This window comes from Pinus tabuliformis, chromosome X, assembly GCF_031772625.1.
Source record: "Pinus tabuliformis cultivar Carrire ecotype Pingquan chromosome X, CPIR1, whole genome shotgun sequence".
Lineage (NCBI taxonomy): Eukaryota > Viridiplantae > Streptophyta > Pinopsida > Pinales > Pinaceae > Pinus > Pinus tabuliformis.
This window is the reverse complement of record NC_142308.1, coordinates 622,993,884-623,018,057: the sequence shown is the minus strand read 5'-3', so window position 1 is coordinate 623,018,057 and position 24,174 is coordinate 622,993,884. Positions and strand designations below refer to the sequence as shown.

Below are 24,174 nucleotides of genomic sequence, written 5' to 3'. Positions count from 1 at the left end.
TGACCCATTGTTGAACATAGCATGATAGGTGTCCAAGGTTAGGGTTGGGGTTTTCTGCATGCCTCAACCCTCAACAAGTGTTAGGGATTTGGATACTCTAAAATCTTCTTGAAATTCCACAAGTGACTAGCCCCACATGTTGGGCTAATGGTGTTGAAAATGGCATCTACTTAGTACCAAGGTGATTGACATAGTAGGACAACTTGTGAGAGACATAACTACTACATATGAACTATGATCGAGCTGATTTTTGCATTGTTGGAAAGCTATGTATGTAAAACAACATTGAGGGGGTGAGAGCAAAACTCACAAAGTTTTGACCCTCTCAAACTAACTTTCGTAGTTCCTAAAATCTAAATCACCAAACTAGAACTTCCCCATAGAATGGACTCGTAAAACCAATTCTTCCAAATTTTCTTCCCAAAAAGTACCAAAATAGATGACAATAAAATAAATGTGTTGAATAAAAATAAAAATAAAAGTAAAAAAAATTAAACATAAAGAAAAAAATTCACAAAATTTTCATTGTGGCTTCCACAACTTTTGCGGATATAAGTTGCATATATAATACATAACATTTACATAATAGAGAAACATTGTTTGTTTCACAATATCTCCATTATGGCTCCTATAAGTTTTAGAAATATGAATTGTTTAATACATGATTGATAGGCAAGCCCTATTTGTTTCACAAATTTTCCATTATGGCTTCTTTGACTTTTACACATGAATTGCTTACATAACACAAAATATTGAACGCTAGGTACGTAAGCACTATTGTTCCACTTCCTGTATCTTGAATAGAGCCCAAGAATCTGAATAAGATAAACATATATATGAAGTGAACAAAAACAAGATCATGGCATTGCCAACAAGCTAGCCTTGACTAATATAGACGTGAGGAATTTTATTATTCTCTATTTAACAAATTGCCTAGAACTAACAAGAAAATTCTAGCTTAACTGACGAACTTATATCATAAAATCTGCTCATATAAAGATTATAATTTCGCTAAAATATAAAGATTTGCTTGCATATTGCCAGCGAAAATATCAAAAACAAGATTAATGACATAAATACTTTCAATGGATGACCCAGTGGATTACATGAGAGATTAGCCTTTCCATTTGGGTCATTGGTACAATATAGGCCTCGTTTTCAGTGCCTTTATTATTGTTTGCTTTCACATGCTTTTAATGCCAATCTAATTTGCTTCAACATATCAACGATGCCAATTCCTTTCCTGCAAAAGGATATATTTTAAAACCATCAAACATTCAATCCCAATATCATAACAGTAAATCTTAAATTAGATAGAATAAGCATTTTCCACACAAGTAGTACATACTACAAACGTCGCCTGACATATCGTAAGAAATGGTATTTCCAATGCGAGATCATGCCGTAGAAAGACAACATGAAAATCCAAATCAACGCCAACGTAAGTCTCGAAGACTAGGGTGGGGGCAAGGGCAACAGGGAACTCCACGGAACTCTATGAAGCACAATATGCTACAAGGAACAACATAGGGGGGCACCAAACATTCTCAGAGGAAAATTTATGCTACAAGGAACAACATAGGGACAAGGAACAACATAGGGGGGCACCAAACATTCTCAGAGGAAAATTTATGCTACAAGGAACAACATAGGGGATACCAACAACCAAACATTCTCAGAGGAAAATTTACTTACTTCAGAGTTTGGACATTCGAAAAAACCATCAACTTGCATAAACCTTAAATCATAGCATTATTTATAAGCACATATAATATCTTGGACAACATAGGGGACACCAAACATTCTCAGAGAAAAATTTATATAATATCTTGGACAACATAGGGGATACCAAACATTCTCAGAGAAAAATTTACTTCAGAGTTTAGACATTCGAAAAAAACATCAACTTGCATAAATCTTAAATCATAGCATTATTTATAAGCACACATAATATCTTGGACAGTAGAATTAGAGTTTGCACCTATATTCCACTCATATTAAAATGAATCAAAGTATAAGATAACTGATTTATATAACCATAGTCTCACATAACTACAACTATGAATAAACCAGCCTAAATTCATCTCTACTCTGGATTTATGAAGCGCTGAGATGGATCAAATCTCTTTCTTGAGGTGCAAACGTCTTTTAGAGTGAAAAGAGATTTGATCCCTCTCAGCGCTTGGTAGATCTGGACTTAAAATGGATCTAGGTTGGTTTAATTATTAGCCTCTAAAAATGGCCACATTAGAGAAGAATACCATGGAAAAAAAACATGGGTTAAGAATACCCTGGGAAAAAAACCATGGACTAGAGAATTTTATGATTTTTATTTTATTTTATTTTTTAAATTTTATTTTATTTTGTTTAAGTTTGATTAAGTCAAAATGTTAAACATTACAACATCTCTACCATACTGGACTGGGTCTCGCAATCGTCCAAGTGAACCATCCTTCGAGGCTATCTTTCAGGCGGTTCAAGTTAATCATCACTGTATGTCATGTAATTCAGCCAAGTAACACCAACCATATGTCCGACTACCTAGAAATCTTTCATCGATTAGTCCAATGTCCCTTGGGTCTACATCCAAATGGGTTGTCATCCTTTATTTTGACGACATAGGCTACTATGTCATCAACTAGCTTCGCTACTCTCTTAGAAGTGAAATTGTTCCCTCTTTAGAGTGGATGAAACATATATGGACTAATTGCTCTCAACAACAGAGATCATGCCGTAGAAAGACAGCATGAAAAGTCAAAATCGATGTCAACTCAATACTAAATGACCAGGGTTGGGATAAGGGCAATAGGGAACTCCATGGAACACAAGGGACTGCAAGAGACAACGTAGGAAAAAAATATCATACTTTAGAGTTTAGGCATACAAAAATAAATCAACTTGCATTAAGTTTAATTCAGAGCATTATCTGTATGCAACCATGATATATTGAAGAGAGTATGGGACATTAGAGTCAGATTCCACATCTGTATTCTACTTATATTAGAAGAGTCAAAATATACACGGTATACAGCAATGAAGGAAACATCCAAGTGATCCGTCACCTGCATTGGGGCTGTCTAAGAGTGCCTGCACCTCACTGGTTTCAAGTTAATCATCACCGTCTCCGTCATTTCGTTCAGCCAAGGTACACCAAGCCATGTCTAACTCTAGAACTCCCTCACTGGTTTTTTCAATGTCCTTTTCGTTTACCTCCAAATGTGTTCTCAATCCTTTCATATACTCTGAAATGCATTGGTATGAAGACATATGTTGCTATGAATGTGAACTAGTTCCTCTGCTCTCTTATAGGTGAGATTGTTCCTCTTTAGAGAGTGGCTGAAAACATATATGCATTATGTACCAATCACTTTCACAACAGAGGAAGTAGAAACTTGTGAAATAAGCCTAATGGCAAGCAACCAAATCTCTAGAGTTTTATGACCGTGCATCTTCCACCAACCACTCAGATGCAATACTCAATCTGTCTCTGTCTGGCATCTTGTGAAGATGGGATTGCAAGTTCAGTAAAATCCAAAAGTTGGGTAGTATCTATCCCCCGCCTCATCTGAATGGACACCTTAACAATCCATTGTTTGAACTAATGTATAGGCTGAAAATCAGCAGTTGGTTGCATTCACCCAAACCAGTTAGATGCTCCTTGGAATTCAGTACAAATGGAAGCATGTTAAAAGGTGTCTTCATATTATTCCAACCTTCCTCAAAATCCATTGGACTTGAAGAAAGCTCCTCAAATCCAAATCCATTCAGAAGATAATGCCCTTTACTTTCCCTATCATGCATAGCCATAAACCTCTCCGAGACAGACTTCTTTAATTTCCAACTTCAAATCAACAACCACAAAACGAAAATACTAAAAGCAATGGAAATTCAATCCCAAATTACTTTGAGACCAAAAGAGAAAACAGACTACTAGTGGAGCATAGTATTTTAAAGTGAACAATAAATGTAATATTTTGTTTAAATTACTTAGTCTCCAACATGTGGCTGACAAGTTAAATATATTTTCCTATGGAAGAATTCAACTAACCGTTAGCTAGCCAAATCTAGCTGTTAATTTTTTTTATAAAAGTCTAGCCTCCCTTTTAGATGTGATTGTTGTTGATGATTTGTGATATCACTATATGCCATAATAAAGAACTCATTGTGCAAGCCTTCGTGTACAAACATTGTGTGGGTTGCTTTTTCTCATTTTACATTTTCTTGATCATTATTATAAGCAGGGTTTGACATAAAACTTCTTCACACTAAGTAAGATTCCATAAAAGTGGGAGGAACAATCCATTTAGGGGCTACAAAACCACACGAAAAGAGTGAACTAGGCACTATTCTACTTCATTCTTTTGTTGGGAGCAGGGCACTTGGATGAAGGTTGGACCAATCTTCTAAGAGTTGACTTCAACCAAGGGAAGGGTAGTACTCACCAAATAGTTGATCCCAAGATCGAAGAGAATATGCTAGGGATCGCTCCTAGTTGAAGTGTAATATTCTTAACAGGAAATATTAAGTGATAACAACAAATAAAGCATAAACATGTAACCATAAAACTAACATTAGCATAATGACAAATCACACCAGAAATTGTACCAAGAGCTGAGCCATTTTATTAGCTGAGAAAACAAGGTACATATAAATGAAGAAGAGGAACTTGGGCTTGCTACAGAAAGCTAGGAAAAACCCAGGTTGGAATTGTGATTCCCAAGCGCTGGAATGACTCCAACCAAAAATCTCTGCGCTGACCCAAAAAATTACTGCCACTGCTTGAGGTGAACTGAGATTTCGGCCCTCAAATCTACTCCAAAAATTCTTCTTTAAATTAAATGTTGGGTCTCCACACCAGCTCCAACAAAACCCAAAAGTATCTTACGGACCCAAGTTGTGGAAATGGTCCCGGGGTAAATTGCGCCCTCCTCCAACAATTTTTGTTGTTGGCCACTAAATGGAACTAGGAATTCTGCCCTCAGAAGTGCTCAAAATTTTTTGTAAAAGTAATCCTAGCCTCCTCTCACCAAACCCACAAAAACCCACAAAGGGTTTGTGTTGAATCCACCGACCCCCGATGATCCCCAACAAGTGTAAATTGCTCAATTTGGCCAAAAAACCACCCCATAGTTCGGATACTACTAAATTAGGCACAAATCTCCCTCCAAGAAATCCTCCCTAACTCCTGCAAATTTCTTCCCTCAATCACCAAGCAGATCCCAGCTCAAATGCTCCCCAAACTCTGAATCTTTGCAAGTGCACAAAAGCTGCTAGTAAACCCCGAAGTAGACAAAATCGGCCCTCTAAAATGTAGTACTATCACCCGTGCAAATCACCAAGGAAAACTCGTTCTCCCTTAGCATAATTCTTTGCAAATTCTCTGGCCAATACTCCACTAATTGCTAGCTTCTCTCGACCCCCACGAAATTCTTTTATGCCCTTCGAGTAGCAAGCACCAGCGGAAAGAAACTTGTAAAATAGCTCCTCAATGATTTGTTATCAACTCCCCAAATTCTCTACTAAGGTGACAATCGAAGTTCACCGAAGGAAGAGTTGGAATTCCCACTTGGAAATTCCTTATGCTAAACAACACAGTTGTCTTGGCTAAGCAGCTCAAGGGAACTAGTGTTAAATTGTCAAATAATCAAAAGATATAACATGGAGGCCTCCAAGCTCTATTTATAATTGCCAGCCCTCTCCCTTGGTGGTCCCCACCTTCCACTAATAAAATGTTATTTTGCCGCCATTCTTCATTAAAATAATAATTTCCACTTTTCTCCCACAAAAAAAATATTTTCTCCTTTTTATTTAATATGACCAAAAATTGGCAAAACTCCTTACTGAATTTTTCACTCACAAAAATTGGGAACATTACAGTCCTCCCTGCCAAAAAATTGCCTGTCAAGTAATATCATGCTGCTCCAAAAGCTGGCCTAGCCAATGACAGGGTCCCAAATGTGCCACTGAACCAATCCTTATTGTTGAACATCCTACCATACTATTGACGCTCCCCATGTCAACGACGAATCACTAGATCCCAATGGAAGATTTGAATGATCTCCCCTTGTAGAAACCAGCTCACCCCTGAGGATAGCTAAACTGCCAAATCCTGTTGTACCCGGATCCCATGCTAGTCTCAAAAGGGTGCCACCATGCTGACGCTGCGCCACTCTGACTATGAAAAACTACCCATCATACTTAGACTATATCCTCCCCTCTTGAAACCCGATGGTGGAATATCTGTGAAGGCTAAGCTTATCCCGCCTAGGCATCTCCATGATGTCAATGTCTACCCATCCACTGTCAATGTCAGTCCTGAACAACAATAGGATAAATCTACCTCGCCATACAATGGAGGTTTCAACGATCTCCCATGCATCACACCCAAGGTTATCTACATCACCCTCTCCCATGATCCTTTTCATCATAAAATGGAGTGCCTGTGAAAATTCTATCACTGCAGCAACTGCTTTACTTTTCCTACTTATTTCATCACAAGTTATTCATGAAATTACTTCAACAAATATTAAAATAAATACTATTGCAAATATCACATCGTAATACAGAAACAAACATATGCACACATTGACACAGTTATTTAGGACTAATGTCCTCGGAAAAACCCAATGTGGGAAAACTGGTGCAGCAAGGGAGGATTTTATTATTTAGCAATTTTCTTGTACAACAGGGTGGCAAACTCGCTTACCCACAGATAGACAAACTTCCAGCACTTTTCTAAACCCAGCGTAGGCCCTACTGACCTCTTCTACAACCTAGAACCCTCTGCGCAGCCTCTCTGGGCTTCTGCGTCACTCCTGCAGCCTCTATGTAGATGAAGCAGGCCCTTCTGGCTCTGTGCAGTCTTTGCTGCCTCTACGTGGCTTCCTCTAGCTCTGCGTCTACCTCTTCTGCGCTGATCTCCCGTCTCTCTGTTCTGTACTTGCTGCCTCCTGACTGCTCTCCAGACCACTGGTTCAATTTCTCAGCAAAGCCCGCTCCAAAAATTGAACTGATTGGTCTCCTTCAGTGTGTTCTCCAAGTGCCCCTCAAGCCTCCTCTTATACTTTTTCTGTTGACATCTCAACGGCCGAGATTAAGTCCCTAATCAATGGCTAAGATTAGATTTGACTTGATCCATGTCTTTTGGACCATTCTAACACAGATTTCTATTAATACACATTAATATTTTATTTTCCCTAAGTTTAGACTTAGGGACTCCATTAAAAATATTAATTATTTTAATATCTCCTGATCTGTTTAGAATTTGCCCAAGCCCTTTCTGGGTATTGGAGATGTTATGTGCCCCAACCTCTCCACCAAATTTCGTGGCTAGAGCACATCCGATGCTACCCCAAATCAACACTCCCTCTTAGCAAGGACTGTGCTCTAGCAATACTCCTCACTGAGTATTACTCCGATCATCCGGCATTGGTACCTTTGCTGATGCTAGGCCTTCCTACCCAACATCCTCTGCACTGCTGCCTCCTGTACTGCTGCCCATGACTCTGCTATAGTCACTGCTACTGGTCCTTTCTCCCAACACTACATCCGTGCAACAACTTCCTCTGCATTTGTGTTATTGTTGGTCCTTTCTCCCAACACTGCATCTGCACTGCAACTCCCTCTGCATCTGTGCTGTTGTTGGTCCTTTCTCCCAACACTACATTTGCACTGCAACTCCCTCTTCATTCACGCTGCTAACACACTACTTTGAAAATGGTTCTTTACCATCCCCATCTTTTCCCTGAAGTAGTCAAATTTTGACTTTCCAAGGGCCTTGGTGAGGATATCTGCCACTTGTTCCCCTGTAGGAGTGTAGCTCAACTGTACAGCTCCATGTTGGACACAATCTCTGACAAAGTGACACTGGATATCAATATGCTTTGACCTATCATGAAATATTGGATTCTCAGAGAGTTTGATGCAAATTTGATTATCACACATGATCCTGGTCGCCTCCATATTTCTTCTGAATAGGCTTACCAACAGTTTTCTAAGCCATATGGCCTCACACGAAGTTGTGCGTGCTGCCATATATTCTGCCTCAGACGAGCTCAGAGCCACAGACTTCTTTTTCCTACTGCACCAGGAGATTGTTCCTGATCCAATGTTGAAACAGTACCTAGAGGTACTTTTCCGATCTACTGAACTTCCAACCCAATCTGCATCAGTAAATCCACTCAACCTGATATCCTTCCCCTTGTTGTACAAGAGACCATAATCAACTGTTCCTTGTAAATGCCTGAGAACGTGCTTGGATGTTGCCCAGTGAGCCCTCTTTGGTTCCACCATGAACTGACTGAGGGTGTTGACAGCGTAGCAAATATCTGGCCTGGTATTGACTAGATACATCAGGGACCCTATGAGCTGTCGGTATAGGGTGGGATCGACATCCTTGTCTTCTGATGCATCAATCTTCTTCCAGTTGGTGATCATTAGCGTAGCCATAGGTCTACAGTCTCCCATCCCGAACCTTTTCAGGATTTCTGTAGCATACCTTCCTTGCCCAAGGAAGATTTATCCTTTCTGCTGCCAAACTTCCAACCCTAAGAAATAGTGCATTCATCCCATATCTTTCATATCGAACTCTGTGGCTAGATTCTTCTTGCAATCTTCAATGAATCTGGATGATCCTATCAAGAAGAGATCATCCACATATAATACTAAGATACGTGGCTCGCTCTCTACGACTAGATAGTAGAGATTTGGATCCACGTCACTCTTGACAAACCCCATCTTCTGCAAGTAGCCATTTATTCGACCATACCACGCTCTTGGTGCCTGCTTCAACCCATACAAGACTTTCTTCAGTCTGCATACATGAGACTTCTTCTCATGAGTTTCAAAGCCCTATGGTTGGTCAATGTATACTTCTCCTATTACCCGTTCAGAAATGTCGTCTTGACATCCATCTGATGAATCTCCCATCCCATCTGGGCTGCAAGAGATATCACGGTCCTAATAGATGTATACCTGGCTAGCGGGGCAAAGGTTTCCTCATAGTCAATCCCTTCCTTTTGAGCATACCCCTTTGCCACGAACCTGGCCTTGTATTTTTCAATACTGTCGTCCGCAGCATATTTGATCTTGTAGATCCATCTTGAACCTACCACAGATCTGTCTTGAGGCCTTGACACCACCTCCCAAACATCGTTTACCATTATGGATTTATACTCCTTCACCATCGCATCTAGCCAGACCTAATGTTGAGCTGCCTCCTTGAAGTTGGCAGGCTCTCCATCCTAAGCTACTAATGCTTGATACCTGTTTCACTGTTTTCGCTCCCTTTTACTGTTCCTTGGCTCTCCAATGAAGTTCTTTGCATGATGCAGAATCTGACGAAGTTCCCTGCTGGTTCTTCCTCTACCAACAGATGCTTTTGTTTGCTCCTCTTCCTCATCCTGAGAATCTTCCTGATCTGAGGAAGGATTTTTCACTTCCGTTGGTTGAAGAGGCATGACCAACGGATCCTCTTTTGACTGCTCCTTGGAAGGCATTTCACGAGATCTTCTGAAAGCTTTGTCCTCCATGAACTTTACATCTCGTCCTACTACTACCTTCCTACTCCCTGGAAGATAGATCCTGTATGCCTTAGCATTCTCGCTATATCCTACCAAATACCCCTGTTCTGTAGTCTGATCCAGCTTCTTCCTCTTTCCTTCGAGTATGCGACAATATCCCAAACTCCCAAATATCCTGAAATGACTGACTTCAGGCGTCTTCTCAGTGAAGACTTTCTCTGGAGTAATCTTTCCCAATGCTCGATGAGGAGTCCTGTTCTGAACGTAGACAACTATGTTGCATGCTTCTGCCCACAGGGACTTTGGCATATCCTAATCATACATCATGGCCCTAGCTGCTTCTACAATAGTCTTGTTTTTCCTTTTTGCCACCCCATTCTGCTCCGGATTGTAGGGAGCTATCCACTCTCTTCTGATGCCCTCTTTAGCACAATAATCAGTGAAGTTCTTATCAACATATTCTCCACCATTATCTGAGTGCAAGACTTTTATTTTCTTACCTGTCGGATTCTCCACTAGAGCCTTGAACTCCTTGAATCGACAAAAAACCTCATCCTTGGTTTTCAAAAAATAGATCCAAGTTTTCCTCGAGTGGTCATCAACGAAGGTAAGGAAATACTCGGCACCGCTGAGAGCTTTGGCAGACATAGGTCCGCAGATATCTGAGTGTATCAATCCTAGTACACTTTTGGCCCTATGGTTGCTCCTAGGAAATGTTGCCTTGGCATACTTTCCTAGAGCGCATCCCCTGCATACATCATCTTGTTCCGTACTCAGATCCAGAACTCCTGTTATAGTGCTCCTGAGAATTCTCAGAGCTCCATGGTGCAAGTGACCCATGCTTTTGTGCCATAGTTCGTTCAAGTCTTTGTCCCCATGACTGCCTATTAGTGCCATTGGAGATTTTAGTTGTAATTTGTACAACCAATTACTTTTGATCCCGATTTGCACTTTATTTTTCTAGCTCAGGTGTTTGACGCATACCTTTTCCTTGATGAAGTAGATGTCATAGCCCTTGCCTTGTAGTTGTGACACAGAAAGTAAGTTCATCCCCAATCCTAGCACATGCAGCACATTTGTGGCACGTAATCGCTCTCCTGATTCTGTCTGAAAAACTATGGTACCCTTTCCTACTGGAGTACACTTTGCCTTGTTCCCCATGGTGATCTGAAAGTTCATCTTCTCTTCTCGATATTTTGAGAAACACTCCCTGATTCCCATCATATGCCACGAGGCTCCACTGCCTATATACCATACTTCTGATGATGCAGCACTAGTCATGCACGCCACTTCTTCTTCCAACCTGGAAGCCAACATAGAGAAATCGAAATATCTCTCTCTTGTGTAATCTTCTGAAAATCTGCGTGAGTCCCCTGAGGTGGATGCCTCTGCATCGTGGTCTCGACCCATAACTGATTTTCCCTTTCTGTCTCTAATTACTTGCTCTGATACCATGTGAAAATTCTATCACTACAACAATTGATTTACCTTTCCTACTTATTTCATCATAAGTTATTCATGAAATTACTCCAACAAACATTAAAATAAATACTGTTGCAAATATCACATCGTAATACAGAAACAAACATATGCACACATTGACATAGTTATTTTGGACTAATGTCCTTGAAAAAACCCAATGTGGGAAAACCAGTGCAGCAAGGGAGGATTTTATTACTCAGCAATTTTCTTGTACAACAGGGTGCCAAATTGGCTTACCCACAGATAGACAAACTTCCAACACTTTTCTAAACCCAATGTAGGCCCTAATGACCTCTGTTATAGCTTGAAACCCTCTGTGTCAGCCTACTGAGGCTCTGTGCAGCCTCTTTGGGCTTCTGCGTCACTCCTGCAGCCTCTGCGTGGATGACACAGGCCCTTCTGGCTATGCGCAGTCTCTGTTGCCTCTACATGGCTTCCTCCGGCTTTGTGTCTGCCTCTTCTACGTTGATCTCCCCTCTCTGTTCTGTACTTGCTACCTCTTCACTGCTCTCCAAACCACTGGTTCAATTTCTCAGCAAACCCCGCTCCAGAAATTGAACTCACTGGTTTCCCTCAGTGTGTTCTCCAAGTGCCCCTCAAGCCTCCTTTTATACTTAATCTGTTGACATCTCAATGGCTGAGATTAAGTCCCTAATCAACGGCTAAGATTAGATCTGGCTTGATCCATGTCTTTTGGAACATTCTAACACAGATTCATATTAATACACATTAATATTTTATTTTCCCTAAGTTTAGACTTAGGGACTCCATTAAAAATGTTAATTATTTTAATTTCTCTTGATCTGTTTAGAATCTGCCCAAGCCCTTTCTGGGTATTGGAGATCTATGTGCCCCAACCTCTCCACCAAATTTCGTGGCTAGAGCACCTCCGATGCTACCCCAAATCAACAGTGCCCTATCAATCAACTAGATCCCTAGATCCCATAGCAATACTAGAGATACACTGTTGGAAATAACACTGAGAGGGGGGGTGAATCAGTATTATCAAGTCAATTATTTTTCATTTCATAATTAGATTTGCATACGCTACTTCAGTTAGTGGAAACGGCGTATATACGCAACTGCAGTTAAGGAAACTCGTGTATAACTTGCAAACTTATAATCTAATTTATTCTTCAAATGTTGATCATTAATTTGTGTGTCAGAACCATATAAACAGTAACCAAGAACAGTAAAACAGAACAGACAGTCACACACAAGAACACAAGATATAGGGTGGAAACCCAATGTGGGTGAAAACCACCTGCTGCAATTCGTCTCTATCTTCTTTCAATTAGAAACTTCTTTTTACAATGGATCTGTATTGGTGTAGTCTTATACCAGTACGCAGGCTTCTACCTGTAGAAGGCTACAACCTTCTCTAGTTTTCCAGCTTCTCTTGGAAGGGAGCTACAACCCCCTTAGCTCTTGTACTAGCTGATGTACTAGTATGTAGGTGCTGACCTACAGAAGGCTACAACCTTCTCTTTTCTTCCAGGGACCAGGTTTCATAAATTTTCAGACTGGATCCATCAATAACAATAATCAAAAATCAAATACATCTACATCAACCAATCTCGTTTGCTTCAATCAAAACTGAATCAAACAATTACTTCTCTGAATGCTGTAACCAGAATACATTGACAGTAACCAGAAACCAATCTTGAACCCAGAACACTGCAGCAATAAACAGAAGTAGCTAAAACATATTTCATGAGACGTACGCTACTTCAATATGTAGAACCTGCATGCGTACGCTGTTGTATGAAGGCCAACCAGCGTATACGCTGTTTTGACTTACTTAACCAGCGTGTATATGCGCCTCTGCTGTGCCGAACCTGCGTACAGATCTATAAAAGCTAATTTACCCTTTTCACTTATTCAGACATCGGTTATACCCAGATTATCGGATTTATTTATCAAGTCATGCGCCAAATATAACAGATCAAAATCACACAAAGATACTACTATTCAAGCCTTAAGATCTTGACCCATCAATAGAACTTATCCTTCTTCTAGCGCTCAGGTTCCTCCTTGGTTCAGATCCAGATATGCACCATAACCCAATTCTAGATCTTGCTCTTCATCAGATATTCAATTCTTGAGTGAATACCTTTGCCTAACGATCTCCTTCCCCTTTTATAGTCTTAGGCCTTTCTCAATACCATGGTCCAAAACCATAGAGAATCAATACCATGGATCCAATACCTGGGTTCAACACTTCCGACGAGATACCATGGTCCAAAACCATAGGTCCAAATACCATGGACCAAAAATAAGTTTTCCCACATGTACGCGCTTTTCCTTGCATGAAAGTGTGTGCATACGTATACGCGTCTTTTGATCGGCGATCCCGCGTGTATACGTGACTTGGTTAAGAGGAACCTGCGAATATCTCTTTTTCCTTCATTCTAAAAGCCTGAACTGTGATCTGTCATCTGAGTGAGTTGCCATCAAGGACAACACTTGTGTCATAGCGCCAAACCTGTGTCATAATGCCAACAATCTCCTCCTCTGAACTTGATGGCAACCCCAAGTCACTCAAAGTCATTCTCCCCCTTTGTCATCAAGGGCAAAGGGTTATGCTCCCCCTGAGTACATGTTGAAATCTCTGCTCTGTTGTGTTGTCCATGCTCTCCCTGACTATAGGCAAGGTCTACAAGAAAAAACATGACTTTATACATCATAAATGACCTTCCTATCAGCAAAGACTCATACATATATCCATCTCCCAACCAAGTAGGGATACACCAAAAGTTTACACATGATAAAACAAAAACATTACATCATTCATCCCAGGCATAGTGGGGAAACCAACATAGGCCGTTACATGACCTTGATAATAAAAGAAGTACATGACATAGAGACTAAGTATTTAAGACAAGACTATGATAGTCATCAGCAACTAACATCAGCAGCATCTGTCAATCATCATCAAGACCAACAACCATGATCTCCCTCTGCACCTGTTCCACCTGAAAGAAAAAAATCTTCTAAGATAATGCCAACAATGCATTATTAAAAGTATATGCTCCCCCTGAACCTGTGCCAAATGGTCTTTGTCAGACCCATATCAGACTCTTTTCATCCTGAGTCTAGCCCCACTGTTTGTCTTCAAACCAACATATATGCGACTGTACCCACAGAAATCGGCCTATGTACGCGGATACGCTTCTTGAAACTCGCATACAACCATTGTTCTCTGAAACAGATAATTTCAACAACAAGATGATGCATCAACTACTCCCAGCTTATGTCTAAGGTATTTAAATGTCTCCCTGGGCAGCGGTTTGGTGTATATATTAGCAACCTGTTCCTTTGAGGGAACATACTCCAATTTGACCTTTTGTTCAAGCACTTGTTCCTGGAGAAAATGATATTTGATAGGTATGTGCTTGGTCTTCGAAAGCATGACTGGGTTCTTTAAAATACTGATTGTACTTGTATTATCACAAAAAATGGAGATAGGTGGAGTACACGTGATTTGAATATCTTGCAATGTTTGCATCATCCAAAGGAGTTGTGTGCAGCAAGATGCAACAACCACATATTCTGCTTCAGTTGTAGATAATGAAATTGAGCTTTGTTTCTTGCTGAACCAAGATACTAATCTGGAACCCATAAAGAATGCACCACCACTAGTGCTTTTACTGTCATCCACACTTCCTGCCCAATCTGCATCTGTATATGCATGAAGTGTGAGATCTGTATCTCTAGGATACCATAAGCCATAATTTTGCGTTCCTTGAAGATATTTGAAGATCCTCTTAACTGCCTGAAGGTGTGCTTCCTTTGGATTTGCCTGGAATCTTCCAACTATTTGGGTACCTGATAGATAGAGCAAACTTTCAATCATTGATCTATAGGTTGGTTGATGCACTGCTACTGATTCATCATTTGCGCTGACGCTGCATTCGGTTACCATAGGGGTACATACTGGTTTTGAATCCTCCATCCCATATTTCTTCAAGATCTGCTTGAGATACTTGGTTTGTGATAGAAAAATACCGTCTTTGTTTTGTTGGACTTGTAAACCAAGAAAATATGTGAGCTCACCAAGTAAGGACATTTCAAATTCTTTCTGCATCACCAAGGCAAAATTTTGACTCTGTTTTCTTCATTGCTACCAAAGATGATATCATCAACATACACAACAAGTATTAGCAATTTATCATTATCAATTTTTATATATAGATTGCTATCTGTTGATCCTTTTGAAAAACCTTGTTGATGGAGATATTTGTCCAACCGAAAATACCAAGCCCTTGGAGCCTGTTTAAGACCATAGAGAGCCTTTTTGAGTCTGCATACAAGTTTTGGATCATTTCCAAGGATGAATCCATCTGGTTGCTCAATGTACACTTCTTCTTCTAAGTCTCCATTTAGAAAAGTAGATTTCACATCCATTTGATATACTTTGAAATCCTGGAAGCTAGAAATAGCAAGGAACATTCTTATGGCATCAAGTCTAGCAACTGGTGCAAAAGTTTCTTCAAGGTCTATGCCTTCTTGTTGAGCATACCCTTTACAAACAAGTTTGGCCTTGTTTCTAATAACATCTCCATTCTCATTCAGCTTGTTTTTGAATATCCATTTTGTCCCTATGACATTCTTATCATTTGGTCTAGGAACCAACTCCCAAGTGTTATTATTTTCAATCTGCTCAAGTTCTTCATTCATGGCCTTGACCCAACATTCATCTTTGCATGCTTCACTTACATTTCATGGTTCAGTGGAGGAGAGCAATGCTAGATAGCTTGAAGCTTCTAAAATAGTTCTTCTTGTTTGTACACCTGCCTCTTTCTGCCCCAAAATTTGAGTCTCTGGATGATTCTTCTGGACATACCTGGATGGAGTCTTTTCTTCTACCCTTATCTGTTCTTCTGGTGCCTCATAGGTTTCTTCTTCATCATTAGTCTGATTTGATGTTGAATGATAGTCCTCATCATCTTCGAAATCTTCGGATTTTACCTGCCTTGGAATGTTTCCTTCTTCATCAACCACTACATCAATACTTTCAACAATTTTTCTAAGTCTTTTATTATAACACTTGTATCCTTTGCTTTAGGGAGAGTAACCAAGGAGAATGCCTTCATCTGCTCTAGGTTCAAACTTGCCAAGGTTTTCATCAGTCCTTTTGACGTAACATTTGCTTCCAAAAATTTTGAAGTATTTTACCATAGGAGTCTTACTATACCAAAGTTCATGAGGAGTTTGAGTGCTGTTCACCCGAACGTTTGTCTTGTTGAGAATAGTAACGATAGCAAATGTAGCTTCACCCCAGAAGGTTGTGGGAGTTCCAGATTCATCAAGCATAGCACGAGCCATTTGTTGAACCGTTTTGTTCATCCTTTCCACTACTCCATTTTGCTGAGGAGTCCTTGCAGTAGAGAATTCCCTTCTTATTCCATATTCTTAACAAAAATCGAAAAATTCATCCAAGGTAAATTCCCCTCCTCAATCAGACCTGAGGCATTTGATTCTGTGATCTGATTCGTTTTCAACCAAAGCTTTGAATGCTTTGAACTTTTCGAAAGCTTCATCTTTATGCTTCAGAAGTCCTATCCAACACATCCTGGAAAAGTTGTCAATGAACAATATGAAGTATTCTTCTCCTCGAGGTGACCTTTTCTTGAATGGACCACATACATCAGTATGGACAAGTTCAAGTGGCTTACTAGCTGATCCTTCCTTCTCAGGGAAATTAGTTCTGGTTTGCTTACTGCACTGACATGATTTGCATATTGTATTGTCTGGAATTCTGATGTCAAGGAGATCACGAACTGCCTAATATTTGCATGCTTTCCTTATCTGAGAGAAGCTTAGATGCCCCAATCTTCTGTGCCATAGTCAGTGTTCATCATTCTTGCTTAGATAGCATTGTTGTTGTCCTCCCTTGAGTATGTATAAATTATTTGGAGTTCTTATGCCTTTGATCACTGTTTCTCCTATATCAAGCTCACGAACAATACATCCATTTGATCGAAATATTACCTCATTTCCTTGATCACACATTTGACTGACACTCAATAGATTATGTTTTAAGCCATCAACATACATAACATTTCTAGCTTTGACTTTTTCTTTCAAAATAACAGAACCTTTACCTTTTATGAATGCAGGGGTGTCATTTCCAAATGAGACCTTCCTTTCCGTTCCTAAGACACTATATGACTGAAGTTTTTCTTTATCACCTGTCATATGTTTCGAGCATATACTGTCGATGTACCACTGATTTTCCTGTCCTTCCGCATATAAGGCTATACCACATCTTTTTGATTGCAGTTCTTTCTTTCTCCATGTTTTGGGGCTCAATGAAGCTTGCTCCTTCTGAGTTGTTTGCCGAAACTTAGTCCCGCATTTAGAATCTTCATGACTGAAGTTGTTACAAATAGAACATCCTATTTCATTTTCAAGCTCTGGGTAGTTATTGTAGGTTCTTTTCATGATTCCAATTACACTCCTTTGATTTCGTGCTTCTCTGGTCATGATGGTCTTGTAGGCAACACATTGAGCTGCTTTGTGTCCAAAGTTATGACAAGAAAAACATTGGCCATTGAAGAAATTCTTGCGATTATCAAACCTTCCGTCCAGGGGATTGTAGTTTCCATAGACATTCATTCTTGAGGCAAATTGAGAACGATTTCCTGAGGTTGGTTTTAGCTTCTGTTCATCCTTGAAGTAGATTGTCCCTAATGTACTAGGTGATCCCTGTTCATCCTTGAGGTAGATTGACCCTGATTTACCTGACGATCTGCTTTATGCCTTTGCTGTCGATTGTCAACCTGTTCACTTCTCCTTGCTGCATCAAGATAGCTTTTGGAGGTGGATGGCTTCTGTGCTTGAGATGCTTCTTCATTATATCCAAGACCTGTCTTGATTAGTGGAGAACACTGCACTTTGATAATCTCATCTAAAGTTTCAGATCCTTTAGCAAATCTAAGACTAAGAGCTTTTGTTTTCTCAATATCTTTTCTAAGTCCCACAATTTCACATTCTAACTTTTCATTGTGTTTTTCCCTTTTAGCAAAAGTTGGAATGTCAGAGTATCTATGATCATACTCTTTTCTTCTAAACAGATTTTAAGTTTAGAAATTTCTTCATAGAGATCATTTTCATCTATAGCATCCAAGAAATCATCATCTTAAAAAGCCATCAAAAGTCTATAATCATTACATTGTTCATCTTCATCACTAATTGAAAATCCATCACTGTCTTCATGTGTATAAAAGCTCTTCTTACTTACATTTTGTTTTTTGTTCCATCTAACTAGTTCCTTACCTTTATCAAGCTTATCTTTATGAGGACACTTGGCTGCATAGTGACCGACTCTTCCACAAGCAAAGCATTTGAAAGGTAGCTTACTTCTGAATTTTCCAGAACCCCGTTGAAGGTTCTTGACAAAGTTTGATTCTTCCTCTCCTTCTGACATATGTCCTAACCACTGTTGATAATATCGGCGATATATCGGCGATATTCGGAAATATCGCGATATTTTCGGCAAAATATATCGTCGATATATCGTCGAGAAAATATCGCGATATTTTCAAAATATCGGAAAATATCGGCAAAATATCGCGATATTTTGAAAATATCGGCAAAATATCGGCTATATTTAAAAATTTGAAAAAATTATTTTTTATGCTTGCCGATATTTGCCGATATTTTGCCGATATTGCCGATAAGATATTTTTTGGACCCTCGCCGATATTTTGCCAATACCGATATTTTCAACACTGGTCCTAACTCATTGTCATCTCCTTTTCCTGAAGCGTTGGATGAGGCTTCTCTCCTATCTGATGGTTCCCATTTTCTCATTTCGAAAGCAGTTAGGATTCCGTGCAGCTGTGACATGTTAATACTCTGTAGATCCTGTTTTTCTTCTATGGCAGAGACTTTTGATTCAAACTTAGAAGACAAAGATCTTAGAACCTTTTCAACCAAAGTAACTTCTTTTATCTCTTCACCCAAGTTTTTCATACGATTAACAATCTCATCTATACGTAAGAAATAATTAGCCACACTTTCATCATTGTACATTCTGAGATTTTCATATTGAATTCCGAGAGTTTGTAGTTTTGCACGTTTTACCTGATTGTCTCCTTCATAGCTCAGAACGATCTTGTCCCATATTTTTTTTGCGGTTTTGAGTTGCATAACCTTGACAAGTTCTGATTGAGATAAACTCCCTAATAGAGTATTGACAGCCTTTGCATTTGTTTCATATTGCTTCTTACCAGCCATATCTGTAGGATTTGCTGATGGAAATGTGTATCTTGCTTCCACGATATCCCAAACTTCTGTACCAAGAGATTGAAGATAGGCTGTGATTCTTACCCTCCAATAGACGAAGTTGCTCCCATCAAAGATTGGTGGCCTGATCGTGCCTCTTTTTTCGTAATTGCTCATGATGATAGATCTTCCTTCAAGCGATCAAGCTTCTTCTGAAAGACCTGCTCTGATACCAATTGTTGGAAATAATATTGAGAGGGGGGGTGAATCAGTATTATCAAGTCAATTATTTTTCATTTCATAATCAAATTTGCATACGCTACTTCAGTTAGTGGAAACAGCGTATATACGCAATTGCAGTTAAGGAAACTCGCGTATAACTTGCAGACTTATAATTTAATTTATTCTTCAACTGTTGATCATTAATCTGTGTGTCAAAACCATATAAATAGTAACCAGGAACAGTACAGCAGAACAGACAGTCACACACAAGAACACAAGATATAAGGTGGAAACCCAATGTGGGTGAAAACCACCTGCTGCAATTCGTCTCTATCTTCTTTTAATTAGAAACTTCTTTTAGCAATGGATCTGTACTGGTGCAGTCTTATACAGTAAGTAGGCTTCTACCTGCAGAAGGCTACAACCTTCTCTAGTTTTCCAGCTTCTCCTGGAAGGGAGCTACAACCCCCTTAGCTCTTGTACTAGCTGATGTACTAGTACATAGGTGCTGACCTACAGAAGGCTACAACCTTCTCTTTTCTTCCAGGGACCACGTTTCATAAATTTTCAGACTGGATCCATCAATGACAATAATCAAACATCAAATACATCTACATCAACCAATCTCCTTTGCTTCAATCAAAACTGAATCAAACAATTACTTCTCTGAATGTTGTAACCAGAATACATTGATAGTAACCAGAAACCAATCCTGAACCCAAAACACTGCAGCAATAAACAGAAGTAGCTAAAACATATTTCATGAGACGTACGCTACTTCAATATGTAGAACCTGCGTGCATACGCTGTTGTATTAAGGCCAACCAGCATATACACTGTTTTGACTTACTTAACCAGCGTGTATATGTGCCTCTGCTGTGCCGAACCTGTGTACAGATCTATAAAAGATAATTTACCCTTTTCACTTATTCAAACATCAGTTATACCCAGATTATCAGATTTATAGATCAAGTCATGCGCCAAATATAACAGATCAAAATCACACAAAGATACTACTATTCAAGCCTTAAGATCTTGACCCATCAATAGAACTTATCCTTCTTCTAGCGCTCAGGTTCCTCCTTGGTTCAGATCCAGCTATGCACCATAACCCAATTCTAGATCTTGCTCTTCATCAGATATTCAATTCTTGAGTGAACACCTTTGCCTAATGATCTCCTTCCCCTTTTATAGTCTTAGGCCTTTCTCAATACCATGGTCCAAAACCATAGAGAATTAATACCATGGACCCAATACCTGGGTTCAACACTTCGGACGAGATACCATGGTCCAAAACCATAGGTCCAAATACCATGGACCAAAATAAGTTTTCCCACATGTACGCGCTTTTCCTTGCATGAAAGTGCGTGCATACGTATACGCGTCTTTTGATCGGCGATCCCGCGTGTATATGCGACTTGGTTAAGAGGAACCTGCGTATATCTCTTTTTCCTTCATTCTAAGAGCTTGAACTGTGATTTGTCATCTGAGTGAGTTGCCATCAAGGACAACACCTGTGTCATAGCGCCAAACCTGTGTCATAATGCCAACATACACAACTCCCAAACTTCCCTGCCCGCAGTTGTGACTTACTGCTAGCTGTTGGGACCCTTTTGTGCCTTGTCTCTAACCCCTTTATGTATTTGATAGATGGACCCCAAGTATTAAGAATCTGTCCCACGCATGCCAATCTGCATTGCTCTTGCCAAACCACACAATGAAATATTGTATGTTGCCTCTTGAAAGCACACCTTGATACTGACTGGAGTCTAAACATTTGCCCGCAGACAAGGTCTACCATCCACCGCACCTCATGCTCAAATAATGCCTCGGATTGTCTCGCCGAAAGTGCATCATGCAGCTCCCTCGCAATAACCTCCCAGAGTGTGAGCCTAGGGGTGGAACATATGCTACATCGGTAGTAAACCACGTCATCCCTAAGCCTGCATCTATCAACTCGTGCACCCACCAAATGTCTCAACTGGAGAGTCTCCCTCCTGCCCATGACACACTGTGTCTCATCCAACTGCCTAGGGTGAGCCTCCCATGTCCTGTTACCTGTACTGAGAGCATCAATGGGAAATATCTAAATGCTTTGTGACCGTAAGCAATACTGGAGAGTGATGGGTGGGTAGGTCCCCAAGGGTATGATCAAGAGTCAGCAGGGATACTGAAGAGTAATCCTATGGATGTCCCTCTCTCCGCCTCGAATTTGTTGATAACCCAATCGAAGACCTGTCTTTGCTGAACATGGCATCCCCAATGGCTCAACAATGTCCTCATCAATCATGGGTGAGTTGCACCCAATGGTACCCCTAATGTCCATGTCCGTAAGTCTCCTTGGAGGCAACGCTCCAAGAGCCTACTGCGTCGCACCATATGCCATTGCATACCACCAAGTATCCCTGTACTCCTTGGCATGCCACTGTACGCTGCAACTTGTCCCTGTACACTAATGGATACCCCCTACTACTACTATACCATCCTGTATTGTCTCATGTCCTACTTGTGTCACTGTACCTGTCACTCCCCGCGTGTACTCAATGCGATGTGAGATGCTCCTCCTACTCCACAACACAATCCAACACACTACGACACACCACCATGCATCTCCATGCCCACCTGCAAACCACTACTCAATGTTGGATGCTCCTACACATCCCTGGATGTCATGGCCTAAAGCTATGATAATATGCGTCGGCCCACACCCGATTGGCATCATCACCTCCACCGTCGCATCACCATACCCTCCGATAAATGGATCTCCCCTCCAAATCCTCCTTAGGTACAAGTAGCGAAGTCACCACTGCTCTGCCCTCTGTGTCCTTTGTGCCCCACATAAATGTGAAGAATCCTTAGCCCCATTCAAGGCATTTTCTAGTGGCCTGCCAATGCCACCTCCTCTAACAATCTCTTTCCAAAGTGTGTTGATCATCCCGTGACCCCACGCACAACTAGCATAGCTAAATGACCCATGGAGTCCCCTCACAAATTGATTGGCCACTGATGTTGACTAAAACTTCCCTAGCAAATGTGTGCACTTAGTTGCTGAGTCAACTATACCACCAATACTATAGTCAATCCGCGTATTTGGTAAATGGTTTGTAGTCCCACTTGGATCCCAATGCCAACCTGGGCCTCCAGTATCCCCGATGCCTGAACGCGCTTACTGACTCTCACTCTGGCCTATGACCGACTCCATACGCCTAGCCCACTCCACCAGGTACCAACTCAAAATCTCTCACAATCCAACCCCAAGGGAAAGATCGCAAGCACGAACAACCATACACAGAACAAGTCCTTCATCCTGCGAATGCTGCACCCTGCACAACTCGTGTCCCCTCATCTCACTAGTTTGGGCAATCCATGTAATCTACCTACGTAATGCGTCCTCTCTCTCACCAACACACGGAGGCGGCCCAATAATGCTACAAGCCCCATCAATATAGGCCTGAAGAGGGCTGTCATCTGAAAGTACGACAACTCTGCTAGTTGCCGATGCGCCTAACTGCTCCTCATCAATGGCTGACTCCAAGGATGGTTGTTCATCCTCCTCCACCACGGGCTCAACATGAACAACTAACTGCCCCTCCATAGATAGCTCATCATGCATAAAATCCTCAACAATCAGTGATAGGTAGCTACCGTTTGGAAACTCTGTCCAATATCTAGATGCCTTTGTACCTATCAACTCCTCATCAATGGTAGATATGTCCCTCGACACTTCATCAACCTGCTATGCGCTACTATCAGCTGAAAACTCAGACACAACGGATGACACCTCCTCAACGGCGGACACCTTTGTGTCTCCTGGCACCTCGTCAATGGATGGCCATATGGATGTGTGCTCTACTCTTTGCCCCAAGGTGTTAGCCAAAGCTATCAAGGGAATCTACAACAAGAGTGACTCTTGCTTCACGCTGGGTATATCTACATGCTCCTCACAACCCTGTGTGCCCTCAACGTCATGCTCAACTTGCTCCTCAAGCTCCTGATATCTAAATCCAGGTCTCCACTAGCAAAAGTGCGACAACTCTGCTAGCTACCGATGCGCCTCACTGCTCCTCATCAATGGCTGACTCCAAGGATGGTTGTTCATCCTCCTCCACCACAGGCTCAACATGAGCCACTAACTGCCCCTCCATAGATAGCTCATCATGCATAAAATCCTCAACAATTAGTGATAGGTAGGTACCGTCTGGAAACTCTGTCACATATCTGGATGCCTTTGTACCTATCAACTCCTCATCAATGGTGGATATGTCCCTCGACACTTCATCAACCTGCTATGCACTGCTATCAACTGAAAACTCAGACACGACCCCGAATACCTCATCAATGGATACCAAAACAACGGATGGCACCTCCTCAATAGTGGACACCTTTGTGTCTCCTGGCACCTCGTTAATGGATGGCCCTATGGATGTGTGCTCTACTCTATCCCCAAGGTGTTAGCCGAAGCTATCAAGGAATCTACAACAAGGGTGACTCTTGCGTCACGCTGGGTATATCTACGTGCTCCTCACAACCCTGCATGCCATCAACGTCATGCTCAACCTCCTCCTCAGGCTGCTGATATCTAAAGCTAGTTCTCCACTAACAAAAGTGCGACAACTCTGCTAGCTGCTAATGTGCCTGACTGGGCCTCATCAATGGCGGACTCCAAGGATGGTTGTTCATCTTCCTCCACCACGGGCTCAACATGAGCCACTAACTG

General features: G+C 40.9%; 1 protein-coding gene across 3 annotated transcripts in view; it reads right to left on the bottom strand.

Annotated features, from left to right (window-relative positions):
* Positions 1–958: 958 nt before the first annotated feature.
* LOC149141551 (putative GTP-binding protein OBGC2) overlaps positions 959–24,174 on the bottom strand; it is a 396,755-nt gene continuing 373,539 nt past the window's right edge. For all 3 annotated transcript variants that reach the window (XM_089449015.1, XM_089449017.1, XM_089449016.1), the window contains exon 10: positions 959–1,243. In XM_089449015.1, the coding sequence (XP_089305141.1) occupies positions 1,171–1,243 (73 nt within the window). In that variant the 3' untranslated portion in view covers positions 959–1,170. The remainder of the gene's footprint in view (positions 1,244–24,174) is intronic.